Genomic DNA, 16,850 nt, shown 5'->3' on the forward strand with positions numbered 1-16,850 from the left:
GGGCGGCTTATTAAAAACGGCGAATTGATAAGGCACAAGGTTCGCGTGCCGGACCTCAGCTCTGATCAATGCCTTATCTCCATGACAAATGTGCGCTGTGAGTTCGTATGCTTGCGTTTCAAATATTCCCAAAGAGCCGAAGCGTACCTAGGTACCGGTATATGAAATGCAATTGCGCTTACAAACATACATGATGCTAATGGGGGCGTTTAATGCTGCAGCGCGTTGCTGCTATGTACTGCCTCGACGCGCATGTTAGGGCATGCATCGAGCACTTCCTCATGCCCTGTGTCCAGGGTCTTGTGATGTCCGTTGCTCTTGCGGAAAGATGGTAATGACGACGGTTCTGAAGGCGAAGTCTTGTTCTTTCTTTCCGGGCATGAAGAGGCGCGGACTAGCTGCCGCAGTGTGAGACACCATGAGACATGATAATGAGAAAGGGGAAGAGTTGTTCTCAGTGATGACGGCAGTGACGACATTGTTCACGACTCGTAACTGGGGGATCAACAGGGGTGCCACGCGCTCAGCTCAGCCTTGGCTTCCACTTTGTCACTTGATTTGAAGATCTGAAGTTGTTGAGGAAGCAGCAGCAGGCATTGCCATCATTTTGCAGAAAGGACGCTTTGATTTGTTCGTTGCACTGCTAACGTCCTGTTGTGTACCGTGTCGTTTGTGAAACTTATAGTAGAATAGTTGTGTGTTTTATTGGGCAAATCGATGACTGACAGATAGAAACTGTGAGCTGGGGGTCAAGGTGAGTCGATATGAAATACATGTGATACTGTCCTGTCCTACACGAGTGTAATGATACCAAAGCATACACAATTCCTCGACATGAGTTGATGTGACGCTTGGCTTATCTGTGAGAGTATTATCCCCTTGGGGCAGATATGGTTGAGGATAGTACTGGTATCGGGCGAGCGGTTGAAAGACGGAAAGAAAGGGGTGAGGAGAGAAAAACGACAGAAGAACCGAAAACAACACGTCCCGTCACCACGATTCCGTCTGCCGATACTACCGCCGTCTCTTCCATCCACATGCTAATAAATCAAAAAGATCGAGGCTCTTGACAAAAAAGTTCACCGTAGCATTGCCATGTCCATGGTTGGCGCTAATTGGTTCCATCCGCCCGAAGGTTGCTACCCAGCAATCACTAGCAAATCGCCCAGCAACGATCCCCACGACCCCAACGAGCAGCCGACCCCACTACTTCCTTGAATTGGCTAAAGCTGTCTGGCTGTTCCCCAGTTCTCCAGGTACGTACCTGCCGTCGGGATGCACCCCAGCGTTTGGCGATGTGTGAGCATGTCCACCTCCGCTCAATGCACGGGGCCCTCTTCAGTTCACGAGATGGACTCCCGTTCCCCGTCATCTCCATCATTCCGCAGCAGGGCATCGAAGCGTAGCGGAACCCGTGAGTCGGTGGGATATTTGTTTATCCAAGGAGTCTGTTATATCTCGGCATCCCATACCCCTCTCTTCCCTCTACCATCCTTTCTTCTTCTCTTCTTACTGTCTTTTTCTTCCCTTATTACCAATTCACTGCTTTGCCTCTTCACCACTTCACTTTCACCTGCTTGCCCGCCCAAGCAGAAGCGCTGCACGTCATATCTGCAGCAACAGTATCTCCGCCTAAGCCTCATACAAGCAAGAACCCCATTTGCCATCCGCAGTCCTTGCAGTGCATAGGGATCTGGATACCTGCAAGACCCAACTCTTTAAGCCACGCATCATTGTATCTTCAATCACGGACGTGTGTTGGGCTTTGGTGCAGTCGAACGATCTTTTCTTCGCCTTCCAAGACCAGTGCTATAAAGTCAACTGGACCTTTTGCCGAGAGCCATAATAAGGGTTGTCCAACTTGCCTTCGAGAGTATCACAAGGAAACTTCAGACCCCGCATTAAACACTTAGTACAACCTTACCTTCAATCTCACCACGACCACAACGATACCTACCATGGCCATTGCAGCAATGGCTTCAACCACCATCGCCTCTCCGGATATCAAGAGCCTCGTTAGGCCCGTCCTCTCCGCCCTGCCAGGAGCGTCCGCCTCGACCGAGCCAGCTACAACAGTACTACCACTTTTATCGCCCATTCTCAGACAGCGAGTACAACTTCTCTCCGGCGCCAGCTCAGATCCATGGATCCGCCTCCTTACCTATGACACCTCCAAGGTGTCCAAGCTTACCGAGATCGCCCAGAGCGGTAGTCTGGATCCCCATCCGGTATCGGGAGAAGTGGAGATGGATTGGGATTATGATGTCCACATCAAGTACAGGAGACTGGACCAAGAGACACTTCAGACCCTCGTGGCGTTAGGAGAGTTCGATCTGTTCATCCGTCTTGTGTACTGCGTCAACGACAAAGACGGCGGCGGTGACGGATGGCGTGTGGGCGAGATCGGCGTAGCCAGCGATCCATCGCCCCTGCAATCTTTCGGAGGTTATTCCACACTCGATGAAGCCGAGAAGGCGTTTAAGGCCCAACAAACCTCTGTGCCAGAAACCAAGCCCGCTGCGCAAGTTTCCATCCAAGCCGAGCCGGTCGAAGAGGATGATGACGACGATTACTGGGGTCGGTACGATGCCACGCCTTCCCAAACACCGGGACAGGGTCGCTCTCCTGCGCCGCCGTCTTTGGGCGCCGGCCTCAACACTCAAAATCCTAACCCCTTTGAGAGAAGCGCGTCCGCCGAAGATGCGTACTTTGCCCAGTACGAATCCGTACAGCCGGCCATGGACCCCCATGATCCGGACGAGGAGGCTCTCCAAGGTGGACCTATCGATGGTGGTGCGCCGCTTAATGGTCTTCTTCGCCGGTCTCCGTCGCCAAAACAGCAAATATACGAGCCTCCTGTTACAAACTGCGCACTAGCGCCGCCTCCATTGGGCCTAAGCGGAGACGGCAACGGCAACTATGTCCCATCTCGATCACCTTCGGACGAGTCAGGCTCCGGGTCGAGTGGCCGGCGCCTGTCCCAGGCGGACGAGGAGAGAACTGAGAGCCTTGCTCATCCTCGCCCAGCCAGTAGCGCTAGCTCGAACGGATCCCGTATGGTAGCCAAGCTCGAAGAGACCGCGGAAGCTCAAGATCGAGTGGAATTCGGTATTAAGCAGCATGTTTCGAGGTCAATTCGCAGTCTCTTCCAGTTATCGCGAGGCGCGGGAATTAGCCGTGAAGAGTTTGACCGCATGGTTAGAAACGAGCTTGATGTTCTTGCGATGGTGGAGAATGACGTTTGAATGAGCAGCGCAAGGAAGGTAAATGCGGAAAGGGGAGTCATCCATTTATTCAAGAGGGTGTTGGTGTTCACCTTTTAGGTTTTCTCATCTTGTTCGGGATACTGCATCATCAGGTTGTTTTTGGCGTCAGGGACCGGTGGGGGAAGTCCGTCGAGGCGGTCCGCCTCGTGATCTTGTTAATCATTCGGAGTTCGGGCAAGGGTGTTCAAGGATATGTTCAGCAATAGCGTTACGGAATATTGGTCAGAGTATGATAGTAAAACAGAGCAATTACACGAGCAAAACAATGAAAAGGTGACCAGTATTTGTACATCGCCGAGACAGTTGGAAGACGAAGTGATTGTGAGAGTCAAAGATGGGACTCCGGAATTGGCAAACAGCTACCCCACCAAGCACGTACCTCTCACCATTTCCAGGGTTGGGGTTAACAGTGAGTCTTCTGTATGGACTGCCAGCCGCCAGTTCGTCCCAACGATTGGTCCCTGCCCCAATGGCCGGGACCTTCCGTAGCGGAGCAAAAAAAGTCTCGAAAGTCGCGTCCCACTTTGACGGTCTTCCGGGGTTGATTGCCCGTGTGTTTTGAAAGTGCGTCCGTCCTCCGCTCTGCGCCGGCAGTCCGTCCTGAAAGTCGAGCGTCTCCGTCCGTCCTCAAGGCCCCCCACCCAACCGTCCACCGTCCACCTCCCCCGACCGACCGGCCGACCACCGAACCTTTTCCTTTCTTCCCTCCGAACCCCCGAACCCCGGCCCGTTTTCTTTTACCGAGAAAAAGACAAATATAACAGACAAAATGATCGGCTCCATGGGTCTAAGGATACCCCGTGCGACAAGCTCGCTCCTCGGTCGTGCCGTCAACGCCGCCGCCGCCGCCACCAACCAGTCTGCCGCTGTCGCCGGCGCCAGCGTCGCCGCCCAGAGGAGATGGCAGCACTACCTCATGAAGCTCCGCGACAACTTTGAGGAGAAGGGTATCCCCAACTTCCTCAGCCCCGGCTCCGTCAACATGGCCTATACCGAGTACCAGACCTTCATCTTGGAGAAGCTTAACGCGCTTGTAGTAGGTACGTACACGTACGGGTGAACAATACTGGATGCTGTCTCTTGGGGTGTGTGGTCTCTGGCAGGATATTGGGTGGTGGCATGGCATGGCATGGCATGGTATGGATGAAGAGCAGGTTATGCGCGCGGACTGCTGGCTGGCTGCGGGGAATGGTTTACTTGTGTTCAAGACGCCAGGATTGGATGCTGTTGAGCCTGAGACGAAGAGGAGGAGGCATTCACGCAGTGGTCGCAAGGCGCAAAACAAGAGGATGAAACAGAAGGAGGAGGAGGGTTGAAGATCAACGACGGAGACATGCCGTGCCTTCCCTAGGGCACACCACAATTACCTATTTCACTTTCGCAAGAGAGCTATCTCACTGACAAAACCACTTTACTTACTTCTTTTTCGCAAAACAGGCACCGACTTCGAGCAAAAAGACACAAAGTCCATCATCCTCGCCACCGCCCGCGACCCCGAGCTCGCCCACGTCTTCAACCACGCCTCCATGGCGCACAACAACCACTTCTTCTTCGACCACCTGTCCCCCGCGCCCGTCAAGATGGGTGACAAGCTGTTCTACCACATCAACGAGAACTTCGGCTCCGTCGACACTCTGAGGGACGAAATGATCGGCACCGCCGTCTCCATGTTCGGCCCCGGTTTCGTCTGGCTCGTCCGCACCCAGCTCCCCGGCCAGCCCGTCGCCCTCCGCGTCATGGCCACCTACCTCGCCGGTTCACCCTACCCCGGCGCCCACTGGCGTCGCCAGGAGGTCGACACCCAGACTGCCATCGGCAACTCCCCCCAGGGCCTGGCCAACGGCCAGCGCCTCCTTGAGCGCAGCGCGGCTGGTTTCAAGGGCCAGAAGCTCGAGTCTACCGCTCCCGGCGGCACCGATCTCATTCCCATTCTCTGCTTGAACACTTGGGAATATGCCTGGCTCCGCGAGTACGGAACCGGTGTGGGTGGTATGGGCGGCAAGCTCGCGTATGCGCAGAGCTGGTGGAACATGATTGATTGGGCCAAGGTTGAGGAGGAGGCCAGGCTGGAGGCCAGGATCTTGACGGGTGGTGAGGGCTCTGTTGCGCCTCTTGCTTCTCTCTTGTAAGAGGGAAAGAGGAAGAGGAAGATGAAGAGGAAGAGGGATGGAAGGGGCGGGCTAAGTCTAAAGTAAGAAGCGAAGCCGTTGGGAGTTCTGAAAAAGCTTCAGCTTCAGCTTCGACTTTGTGTAACTTTTTGGTTCTGAACTACTCTCGAGATCTACTGACTGGCTCATCGCATCACATCAATCCATACCTACCGCCGCCGTCGTCGTCGGTCCAATGGTTGCCATTGTTCTTGCTCTCGCTCTTGTCCGAGAGGGACAAAAGGAGCGAATGGAATGGAATGTGATGATGGATGAGATGAGGTTGGACGGTTATATGGTTTTTTTCTGTCTAACTTTGCTCCTTCTCTCTGTGTATCTGTCGGTCTGTCTGTCTGTGTATATGGAACCCGTGGGTGGTTATAGGGAAAATGTGTTCTTCTGTACGATAGGATAGGATAGCATGACTGGCGGTGGTGTAGGACTGGCCGGAACAAAAAAGAGAAAGGAAAGTAAAAAATCTAAACCAACCTTAACTACCGGTTGCTGTCTATGTTTTCTTTTATATGTGTGGAGATTTAGGTCCCATTATATATTGCAGTATACCAGCACGTCAGATCTACTTGTAAAGTGTAAGTGTAGTATGTATATCACAAGATCCCCTTTTGCTATCACCATACGTTGTTTACTGTAGCACTCACTATGTCCTACAACTGAAGAGCTACAGGGTTTTCTCATGGTCCTTCCAAAGACCTCAGGTTAATTTTTTCGTTTCGCTCGAGCAATCCGATTCTTTTTCCCTCTTTATCTCCTGGTTTTTATTACAGTCACGGTCTGTTTTACTCCAACGCTTCTTCTTCTCACAAGTAATCTTCTCACGAATAAGTCAAACCGCACCCTTCCATCGATTCCTCTACTATGACGGTATGATTGATTGATAGCTAGCTACTTTGTTCACCTGTTACAATTCAGCGCCGTCAAGGTATCCATCCATCTATTTGGGTCTGTGTCAGCAACGGCAACAGATCAGATTGAATTGACTGATTACCAGACTAACTACTTGGTTGCTGAGATCCGACTGTTTCGTGTCGGAGCGGTAGCCAAGATAGAAGTAGGTAGGTAGGTAGGTAGGTAGGTAGGTAGGTAAGTCGAGTACATATGAGTGAGTGAGTGACGGGAGAGTGTATCGCGGTGTCTCGATTGCCATGTTATCTAGGTATGTCTTGTGTCGTATTGATTTGTTTTTGTCTCGTCTCGTCTTGTCTTGAAACCTGGATATGGGTATGGGTATGGATATGAAAAACTTATCCGTCATGTTCTTTAAAATTCATTCATGGTTAAGATATCATTGTAACATGGCCAAATGTTTTGGTTTCTCAAAACCAGAGCTTACCTCTAGGCAATTCATGGTTTCCGTAATGTACCGAGGCTCATTCATACACACAACTTTTACACTTTTGCCTAGCCTAGCCTGTCTATCGTCTCTCATTTCTTGCAAGGCCAAAAAAAACAACCAAAAAACAACAACCGGATTTATTCCTCTCAGCTCTGCTGTCAGCTGTGCATTCATGTGTCAAACTTGTCAAGCTCACCTTTGTCATACTCAAAACCCATATGTGTGTCAACCTAGTAACACCAAAATCCAGTTTGATACTATGTACCAAAGAGTGGGAGCCCATGCCATGGCTGTCCTGGCGTACGTAGATGGCTTGAGTAGGCTCGTCTCACTCGTGTGTAGCCAAGCTCCTATAAGCTTCTAAGCGACAAAGTTAACCTAGCAAGCCTAGATTTAAATCGTGGGCAGGGTGCCTAGTTACCATGACTGTTTTGTGCCCCTTGACGGACTAAGTTGTCAATGGCCAAGATACGAACCATTCATGTCAGGCAGAAGGATGAGTGTAGTTGGATTTTGACATGTATATATGAATCCGGTAGATAGATTGGCGATACAAAATGGTATGTCCGTAGTTGACACTCACTCACGACATTGCCCTAGGCAAGTACGAGCAGATTCGCCCAAGACAGGATGACGGAGTTTGGTGGTATGGTATGGTAGTAAACTGCTCTTTCGATGGTTCATGGACGCTTCCATGTCATATAATTCGTAAAGAAGGGGGGTAGAAAGGGGGGTCGATGGGTACGTACAACTAAACGGTTAGCTAAAGTCCAAAGCCATGACCTGAGGTCTGGAATGGTCTTTGACATCTTGAAGTCAAGAATAAAGGAGCGCTTGGCTCGCCTTACCGGATATAACGGCAGTGGAACAGTACAAGAAACAATATATTAACCCCGCAGCTTCCAAAAAGCTTATTCGAGCTTGATGGCACCTGTTTTACTGCCAGCTGCCCTCCCTTTGGAGATGAAACTTGCTGGCTTCCTGGGTCGTTCTGTATCTGGGCTTGTGATGGTTCGATGTTTGGCTCAGTTTGTGTACTGATATGTACCGAACGCTTGATCCCAGCAGAGCATGTCGATCACCGGCTCGTGTTGCTAGAAGTATTGAGTCTTGGGACTGTAACTTCTTTAGGCAGACACCAAAAACAACCGGTTTTTGAGCAATGCGGTATTGGGAAAGTCATCCGTGACAAAAGCTCAAAAGATAAAAGATGTCAGGATGATGAATACATGGACATCCCAAACACAGACCCAATCCCCGATTCATCTCCGTCCATCCAGTCACCACGTCGGATTGGGCTCTCCCCGGTGTGCCCCGTCCCGGTCTTTTGGAGAGGGTGGTGAATGCGAGCGGACTAAAGCGTGCGATCCGAAGCCTCACCTGGCTGAAGTGTGGGCGAGGCGAAGTATAAGGAACACCCTCTCTTCTTGTTGACGCCGAAGGATCATGATGTTTTCAAAAATTGTTGGACGCATATGCATGCATCATATGGAAACCGTTTGGCAGGCCGGGCAGTCACAATTCGATCGGCATCTCCATCAACAGCAGCCGCTCAGCTTCGGGTGTAATGTCGAATATCCCCGTAGCCACTTACCCAGTCCTTATTCTCCCATTGCAGCTTCTCCTCGCTGTGTGCCCCTATCACGAAATCTCAGAGTGACCAGTCAGTTTAGCGGAAAGATTACTTGTCTAATCGTACCTGCCTTGTTCTGGAAACGGTAAAGACATCGGACACCACATCGGAGGAGGGGCAGCGGAAGCGAAGGGAAAGTGCAAGCGACGGGACTCCTCCCATCATGCACCTCGCTTTTGTCGGGTCTCTCTGAGACGGTTCGCGGGAGCTGTCGTCCGCTTTTCTTTTCTCCGCGCAAATCCGAAGTGTCTTGACGATTCTGTAGCAGTGAGCAGTCCTGTCTCCAAATTTGTACCTGACACTTCACCACATCTTCACCCCTTTTCTTTGGCTGAACAGCAGGCCGACCTTGCTAGCGAAACAGCACTGACTGGCGTTTGGGAAAAGGCGGGAGACGCCCAACGCACAACGCATCGTGAAGAGCTGTTGTTCGCTTCGGATCTGGTCAGCAAAAAGAAAAAGAAAGGTGAAGAAAGCAGCGAAAAGCAGGCCGCAGCGGGGCATTGAGCAGTCCCAATGGAAACAGGATTGACGATGGAACGTCGGGAAGATGTTTCCGTGGGAGTGGGTGGTGGGAGAGCGCACGGACGACGGTCGCAGTACACTAGCTCGACTAGGCACAAGTAATAATAAAACCACGCTAGACCGTGGTCGGGGTGGATGCCACAAAGACGCAAAGACGTCAACTCTTGTGGGAGCGAAGCTGCAGTCGACACTGAAAATCACTGGCATCCCCCCGGCGAGCGGCGAGCGGGCTACGCTCCGGTTCCAACCATCCAGTTCCAGCTGGACGGGAGTTTGTCTTGTCTCAATTGTTCGTCGAGTCTTGGATCCTATCGCAATCGCAACCCTATTCGCATCCTGTCTCCTGGCTCTCATCCCGTCTGCTACCTGATCCGCCTTGTCTTGTCCCGCCGGTCGGTTCGGTCAGTCATTGCCCTGTCTGTGGTCTGCGCTCCCGCCGTGTGCCTTCCTTCCACTGCTGCGAGACTCCCGCTGCGCTGCAATCTGCACTCTGCAACATCTGCACTGGCCGTTCCCGTTTTCTTGGCTCCACGGTCAGATCTTGGCTCTTTTCCCAGCTTCCCGTCACTCTTTCCCTACAACAGCAGCAGACAGTGCAACCAGGCAAAGTGGAAGAAGGCGCGCAGCATCGAAGAAGCGGATTTATCGATTGGGAATTGGCAGCCACGGCACCGAAAAGCGAGCTTCCACTTGACTTCCATCCCAAGACTTCTCAAGCCAACATCGAGCCCGCCAACTTGTCGCCAATCTTCCTTCCCCTAACTTCATACCGGCCAAAGCCTGAAAATCCCGGTCCAGCACTCCCCTAACGACTTCCAATCTTTCGCCGGGCTGTCCGTCCTTACTTTTCGCCATCCGACCAAACTCTTTCCCCATTCAACAAAACTCGGCGGCGGCAGCAGCAGCACCAGCAGCAGCAATAACAACCCATTCCACTTCCATCTATCCCACGGCATTCTCTCGCAAAAAAAAACGGTTGTTTTGCGGATGCCATAGAACCCGGAGCCGAAGGGCCGCTGTAAACCCTTCGAAATGCCCGACAATGTCCATGTGTGAGTGGTCGCTCCCTCTTCCCCCCTATAATTCAAAGACCCCCGAAAAGCCCCCCCTCTCCGCTTCCGCTTTCCCAGCGCTTGGCGTCCGGTCGATGCTCCTGAGGCTATTACCTCTTGGCTGGCCAAGCCTCGCCAAGGCTGGGGAAACGAACACCGTCTTTCGCCGCCACGGGCGCACGTCTTCAACGACTTCGTGATACCGACATGTTGTTGACGACCATCTACTGACACGTCTTTATTGTTACAGCTGTCGATGAGATTCGGAATGTCGTGTACGTCGTCCTCCCTCTCACTTGTTGTTTATCCGGCACCCCCATCCCGTCCACCTTTCATTCCTGCTTAACCCACTCCAAGTGGACCCTGCGCTGGAGCCTCCCCTTCCCAAGACCAGCCAAGTTCCAACTCTGCCTCGTTTTCTTTATCGCCAAGTTCGATTGCCAAGATCTCATCTGCATCTTGCACCAGAGCCTCAACGTCTCGCGATGGCCTCAGGTATAATGGATCGTTACGGCATCACACTTCAGCCCCGAGATCGCGAGCTTCCCTGTGCTAGACGAAACAGCATCCGCCTTGTTTCTTTGCTAATCTGACTCAACCTCTTGCAGCCTGTTACTTAGCAATCCAGCCTGGCGCGGTGGCACAACTATTTCAAATACCGTCATCAGAAATGTCACGGCTTTGACAGTACGTCTGGTACCTTGCATTGCTGCTGTTGCGGGACTCCTCGTTGACTCGTTGTCATTAGCACAAACTTACCGTTTCGAACCGCATCGCCGAGAACGTGACTGTTCTGGCATCAAAGTATGCAGCAACCCAGAATGGCGTCATCCAGGGTCTACTATACGTCCCCGACCTTTCCGAGAAACACCCTTGTGTGGACAACTTGACCGATTACATACCAGAGACGGCTACTCGTCGTGTCCACCTTCCGCCCACTAACATCAACCTCATCGCGCTCGTGCCTTGGATCAACGCCCAGTGTGCCAGACACTTCTTGATATCAGCTCGCAAAGACCCGGTACGAGGTCTCATCTTCTACAAACCCGACAACTCGACCGAAAAGCCCCCAAAGGGTAGTTCAGATGAGTGGGATATTGGAGACGGTGGAAAATGGAGATCACAGACTGGGTATCCCATCTACGCCATGTCAGGTGCCGCTGGCCAGAGAGTTATGGACCAGTTGAGCATGTACTCGGGTAACGTGACGGATATACCCTTTGGTGATAGAATCGCCGAAGTGTATAATCCTAGTCCAGGCGATTTCGTGCGAGTATGGACCGAATTATCGGTTTCCACTGACACTGCTCTACCCGGGATATGGGTCTACATCCTGATCATCATCGGAGTTCTCCTGGGCGCGATCATCGGGACTTCGCTTCTGATGCATTTTATCCAAGCCAGGCGCCGCACCTCTCTGCGCAGACGTGTCATTTCCGGCGAGGTTAACCTAGAACGAATGGGTATCAAGCGACTGAGGGTGCCTATGGAGCATATCGACACCTTTCCTCTCTATACTTACCATTACGAGCCGGATAGCATCAGTATGCCAACCTCGCCGAGGTCTTTGCGTCCTGGTAGGCCCAGAAGAGGCAGTCGAACTCAATCAGAAGCACCCACCGCCCAGTCCCTTTCCGGGTTAACCGTGGCGCTGTCAGAAAAAGCGCCTAGCACCGTTGCAACCGACTATCAGCCAGCATGTTCTATCTGCTTAGAACCGTACCAAAACCGAGTTACGGTTATTCGAGAGCTTCCCTGCGGACACATCTTCCACACGCAATGCATCAACGAATTCCTCAGCGAAAACAGCTCGCTATGTCCGATATGCAAAGCTTGCATGCTGCCCAAGGGGTACTGTCCCAAAATAACTAATGCGATGGTACGGCGAGAACGGGCGGTGCGACGATTACGAGATCGAATAACAGTCGAGGATTCTTGCTCGGAATACGAAATGGTGGATCAAGGAAAGCCGACTCGGGGAGGCAAGGGATTTAAGAGCCTACTAGGAAGAGGAGGAGATGATCCCAAAGCTGCGGATGCAGCAACAATTGCTACGAGTCCATCCCGAATATCTACTAGGCAGGCCTCTAGTCAGCGCGCGGGACGTATAAAACAACAAAAGCAAACCGGAAACAACAATAATGGTAATGTGCAGGGTGGCATTCCTGCTGAGCTCAAAAAGAAGCGGATGCGGGAACTGGCTGGCGGCTCCGAAATCGACGATGGGGAGTCGCAAGCACCAGGCTGTAAGTTGATTACCCTTACCCTCTTGTCGTGATAAAGGAGCTACTGACTGACCAACTTCCTATACAGGGGAGAGATTACGGCGCAAAATATTCCCAGGCTTCTAGGTACAGCCGATAGATATCTCGGCCTCGTTACGCACTCGTCGGACGGGTAACAAGAGTTCTTTAGAGGAGGTGGAGAAACGAACCGGCAGGTGGCATAACTTACATCCACCTCCGGTTCTTGGAAAGAGAGGATGGAATATGGTATAGGCGATATGGACATGATACCCCTTTTCGCATGTTTTGGCAGATTCACACCTTGGTGGTGATGGGCATAGAGAAGAGCATTTGTACGGGTTTGGTTTCGGCGTTCTAATCATCATCTTGTGGCATTTTGTGTATAGAGACTATCTACCTCTACGGAGGATACGACTGAGAAGTGTTCTGAGAGGACCTTGTGGTGTCATCTAACAAGTCCCAAAATGAGATTCTGATGCACATCCTGATCAGCGAGTGATTCGGTACGAAAAGCCATAGAGGTACTAAAAGGTGAAGAACCAGAAGCTGAGGTACATCAGCTCGAAGACATAAGGGCTCTTATATGCATGCAATACCAGATGGGATGGAATACTGAAGATCAGATGAAAACCCAAGATCTGACACGTGCTCGCAAGTGCCATCACATGAAGCACGGCTTGGATTCTAGAAAAGCCAGACTTCATCGAGAACGTCAAACATTATCGCGGTACTTGCTGGTGGTGAGCTAGATACTCGGTTGATATTAACTAGGTACAGAAAAGGATGATGCAAACTGCAATCTACGGGGTATCAAATGACGCTTGAATATTGGAAAATCTGCCACCTCCTTCTTTCTTTCTTTCTTTCTTTCCTTCCATTCCTTCCATCTTTGCATCTCCTAGGTCCATAGTCGTTCGTTTTCTATGCGTCCTTCTTTGCTTTCAGATTTCTTCAGTTCTTTCCACAGCCAGTGTGGGAATAATGTTGTTCTTTAATGCTCGATCCTCAACTCCCAGGTTGCTCCTCCTCCTCCTTTTGGTCATATATGTCCCCTCAGTCCCTAAGTGAAATGCAACGCAACCAGCCGCCTCCTTATCCACGCCCTTGCCCCGTGTTTTCAAAATCCAAAATCCAAAAAAAAAGAATGAGATAAAAAAAATGCAATGCAATGAAAATGAGACATCAAAGAGTGTGTGTGTGGTGTTGTTCTTAAAGAGAGGAGAGGAGAGGAGATGGGATCCAGCCCGCTCGCTGCCTCACTAGTCACTACTCAACATGACATGTGAATGAATGAGATGAGTGCTGTCTAACCCCAACCAATACCAATGACCAATGCTTTCTTTCGCTTCCTTCCTGTAAATGCTTGCATGCATGCAATGAATGGAGCCAGACAGACAGACAGACAACTAAGGGAAGGTGTAAGAGAAAAGAAAAAGATGCAGGCTTATGCCGTCGGAAATCCCACCGGGCTTTTCCTCACTGCCAATTACCCTCCTCTTAACAACTGACTATTCCCAACCCACCACCACGCAACGGTAACAGTATGGCACACGCACACGGACGGAATAGCTAGGTAGCGAAACAAAAGGTTCTACTAAAACCTGTTGTTGTTCGGCATGCTACCCGCCCCGGGCACCTGCGGTCCCAGCAACCCAGCCGGAGTCTTAGGCGTAGGCGGCACGTACTTAGCGCCCCTCGCTACTGCGCCCAAGTCGGCTTCCTCCATCATGGCCGTGAAGGTTGTCACTGGTCTTGTCTGTCCCTGGTGGTGGTTGTTGTCGGGGTTGAAGGGGTCGTAATCATCGGTGTTGTAGTTATTGGGAATGGGAATGTTGGTATCGTTGTTATTATTGAGATAGGGGTAAGTGGAGTTGGTGTTGGGGATGAATTTGGAGTAGGTGTTGTTGTTGTTGTTGCTGTTGTTGGCGTTGTCATTGGATTTGGCAAGCCGCTCGGGGGTCAAAGTCCGTGGATCGGCAAACACGTTGATGCTGACTCCGCTGTTTCCGCGCGGGCTGTCTGGTCCGCCTTGACCGCCGCCGCCGCCGCCGCCGCCGCTTGTTGCGCCCCAGGGCGTGATGGGCGGCGTGGTGTAGCCGGGTCGACCGCCTGCTGCTGGTGGAGGCGAGTTGTTGCGGCTGTTGGTGCCGGTGCCGGTGTAGGCTGAGGGACCGGGAACGTTACTGCCTGCACTAACATTACGTCGTCCGTAACCACCATAGGCTATGCTGCTGTCGTGCCCCTCGGACGGGGTTTTGGCCCGACTGTTGTTGCGGCTGTGGTAGTTTGGAGACCCGCGCGGTGGAGTGTCGAAGGGGTTGACGTTGCCTGCTACTGCTGCAAAGTCGGAGTCCGGGCGGCGGTGAGATTGGGCGGAGACCGAGCGGTTGAAGTCCGTTCGAATGGTGTCCTCGGCAACAATGGGGTTGCTGATGATGTTGCCGAAGGAGGATGTCGATCGGTTCAGGCGCGGTTTCTCGCCATGGCCATGGTGGCCGTTACCGGCTCCAGCTCCTCCGGGAGCCTTGCCTTTGCGCTTCAGAACGCAGAAGTAGAGGGCGATTAGGCCGACGATGAGGAAGACGGCAACGCCTGCAACCACGCCAGCGATGATTGCAGTGGGACTTCCTCCGCTTTTCTCCTCCGGCTCTTCGTGTTCGGGCTTCCCGCTTTCCACGGGCTTTGCGTCCCCTGCTGACTTGTCACCACTTGCTGTAGGCTTGCTGCTTGCTGTAGGTTCGTGGGTTGATGTTGGCTCATCGGTTCCAGCAGGAGGCTCGGCCACAGAGAAGATAGATGTGGATGTAGTCTGGGTTGGTTGAGAACCGCTTGTTAGCGCTTGAGTTGCCGTCGTGATTGGGCTTGGCGGTGGTTTGTTGTTCAATTCCTGCGGTGTTTTGGACTGATCCGCATCCTTTTGACAGTGACCTCCGGTGTTGCAAGAGTAGCCCCATGGGCAGCATTTGTCACCACACTTTCGTAAGTCAATATCCAAAACAGTGCTCTTGAGTTGTGCCTTAGGATTCTTTTCTGGATCCTGCTTGTTAATGTCGCAAGTAACCGATTGTATTATCGAGCAGTCTGATCCATTTGGGCAGCAAAGAACCGCAGTATTTGCGGCCAAAGGGATGCATGTCGAGTCGGTCGGACAGCAAAAGTTATCGGGCAAACCTGCCTGGGAACACTTTGAGAAACCCTCGGCCGCACATGTTGATTCTGACTGTCGGTGGAATAGCTGGCTAGCTGGTATGGCTGAGACTGTTGTCGCGCTCAAGGCGACGAGCAGTAGTAGTGAGCTCGCTTGCTGTAGTAGTCGCCGCGGCCCCGGCATTGTGAATATGGACTCGAGCAGGGCCGTGCTGAGTAGTCAGGTGGGCGTAGGATATGTCTTGGGCTTATTATGTCGGCTGCAGTCGAGACGGCTCGAAAGATGGGTAGGAACTCTCACTTGTAACCGGCAACGTGGAGAAAGAGAACAAAGGCAAAGAATAATCAGAGAACTGGAATTATCATGTGCGAAGGACGACTTTGTTGCCACCACAATGCGTTTGAGAGTTTTGACGAGAGGGCGGATGAGAAGCCGTAGCCCCAGGATAATGACAAACAAAGAAAAATGACGACGACGTTGACCAGTCAAACGACGAACGGGACAATAATTTCAAGAAAGAGAAGGGTGAGGCAAACGGGAGAAGGAGTCAGGAACCGCTTGGTTAAGGTATCTTGGGTATATCGAGAACTTTTCTGGCCGGCCGTCTGGCTCATGAGCCCTCGTGTCTGTAACAGCTAGCCGTGGACAGAGGACTGACACATGGACAAGCAAGCATGCGTTAGTTTGATACTGCAGAAGGAAAAATTCTTCGCAGAAACAACAGAAAACGCCATCATTTGGCCCAATGAATTGGTCCAGCGCAACGCTCTCCTCCAACCGCTTTTCATCAAAGATGAATGGGTCCCTGGCGCCATCCAACATCCAAGGAACCACGGGCGCGAATGGGTGAGTCTTGGAACCTCAAAAAGGCTTCCCGTCAACGGTACCACGCAGATTAGCATCTGCGGCCCTGGCTATCTGCAACCCCGGAATGTGCATGCCATGGTTGCGGGAGCCGGGTGATGGGGCCATGGTGGTCAGTCACCGTCTTGTCAGCCTGGTTGTAGTCAACGGATTCAGGGCAAATCTGAGATTTGGGTGAGTGCGGCCGGGCATTGTCAGGGGCTCTAGACAAGGTGTGGATCAAGGCAGTGTAAAAGGGTATCAAAGCGTTTCGCTTCTGAGCAATTGCTTGGTTGACGTGAAGCGCCGACGGCCTGGCGATGAATGATGAGTGGGCGAATGAGTGGCAGACGGAGAATGTTGGCCTGTTTGAAGTTGTCAAAGTGAAGATGACAAGATGCAGCTTGGTTGGTCCACAACGATTTTCCCGTCCGCGCCTATGTTACGCTAACAGGGACCCACTTTTAGGTTCAATCCAGGGGTCACTTGATCTTCACTGAGCGTCACTGAAAATAGAGCCGGCAACTAAGCCGACAAAGGCCTAGTGCCCGCTCGCCAAGCGCCGGGTGCCAGCCGGATTACGGAGCGGGAACCAGCTGCTGTGCACGGGCTACACGGGATTCTTCTCGGTCCAAG

General features: G+C 52.0%; 4 protein-coding genes across 4 annotated transcripts; 3 read left to right on the top strand and 1 right to left on the bottom strand.

Annotated features, from left to right (window-relative positions):
• Positions 1 to 1,234: 1,234 nt before the first annotated feature.
• On the top strand, positions 1,235 to 3,576 carry SMAC4_00333 (uncharacterized protein). The gene has a single exon (XM_003351740.2). The coding sequence runs from the start codon at positions 1,959 to 1,961 to the stop codon at positions 3,243 to 3,245; it is 1,287 nt and encodes a 428-aa protein (XP_003351788.2). The 5' UTR covers positions 1,235 to 1,958; the 3' UTR covers positions 3,246 to 3,576.
• A 262-nt stretch (positions 3,577 to 3,838) lies between these two features.
• Positions 3,839 to 5,835, top strand: SMAC4_00334 (mitochondrial 37S ribosomal protein mS42). Its single transcript, XM_003351741.2, has 2 exons — positions 3,839 to 4,306; positions 4,704 to 5,835. The coding sequence occupies exons 1-2, from the start codon at positions 4,036 to 4,038 to the stop codon at positions 5,393 to 5,395; spliced, it is 963 nt and encodes a 320-aa protein (XP_003351789.1). The 5' UTR covers positions 3,839 to 4,035; the 3' UTR covers positions 5,396 to 5,835.
• A 3,223-nt stretch (positions 5,836 to 9,058) lies between these two features.
• On the top strand, positions 9,059 to 12,699 carry SMAC4_00335 (uncharacterized protein). Its single transcript, XM_066089411.1, has 5 exons — positions 9,059 to 9,977; positions 10,228 to 10,252; positions 10,586 to 10,664; positions 10,726 to 12,223; positions 12,291 to 12,699. The coding sequence occupies exons 1-5, from the start codon at positions 9,968 to 9,970 to the stop codon at positions 12,326 to 12,328; spliced, it is 1,650 nt and encodes a 549-aa protein (XP_065945848.1). The 5' UTR covers positions 9,059 to 9,967; the 3' UTR covers positions 12,329 to 12,699.
• Positions 12,700 to 13,731: 1,032 nt separating this feature from the next.
• SMAC4_00336 (uncharacterized protein) lies at positions 13,732 to 15,554 on the bottom strand (the record flags this gene model as incomplete). The annotated part of the gene is made up of 2 exons (XM_024655380.2): positions 13,732 to 14,415; positions 14,518 to 15,554. The coding sequence occupies 2 exons, from the start codon at positions 15,552 to 15,554 to the stop codon at positions 13,818 to 13,820; spliced, it is 1,635 nt and encodes a 544-aa protein (XP_024511002.2). The 3' UTR covers positions 13,732 to 13,817.
• Positions 15,555 to 16,850: the final 1,296 nt, after the last annotated feature.

The sequence above is a fragment of the Sordaria macrospora genome, chromosome 1 (assembly GCF_033870435.1).
Source record: "Sordaria macrospora chromosome 1, complete sequence".
Classification (NCBI taxonomy): domain Eukaryota; kingdom Fungi; phylum Ascomycota; class Sordariomycetes; order Sordariales; family Sordariaceae; genus Sordaria; species Sordaria macrospora.

Coding starts and splice junctions, on each gene's coding strand:
- SMAC4_00333 (XM_003351740.2), top strand. CDS start 1,959: ATGGCCATTGCAGCAATGGCTTCAACCACCATCGCCTCTCCGGATATC.
- SMAC4_00335 (XM_066089411.1), top strand. Junction 10,253..10,585: donor GATGAGATTCGGAATGTCGT/GTACGTCGTCCT, acceptor AACCTCTTGCAG/CCTGTTACTTAGCAATCCAG. Junction 10,665..10,725: donor GAAATGTCACGGCTTTGACA/GTACGTCTGGTA, acceptor CGTTGTCATTAG/CACAAACTTACCGTTTCGAA.
- SMAC4_00334 (XM_003351741.2), top strand. CDS start 4,036: ATGATCGGCTCCATGGGTCTAAGGATACCCCGTGCGACAAGCTCGCTC. Junction 4,307..4,703: donor GCTTAACGCGCTTGTAGTAG/GTACGTACACGT, acceptor TTCGCAAAACAG/GCACCGACTTCGAGCAAAAA.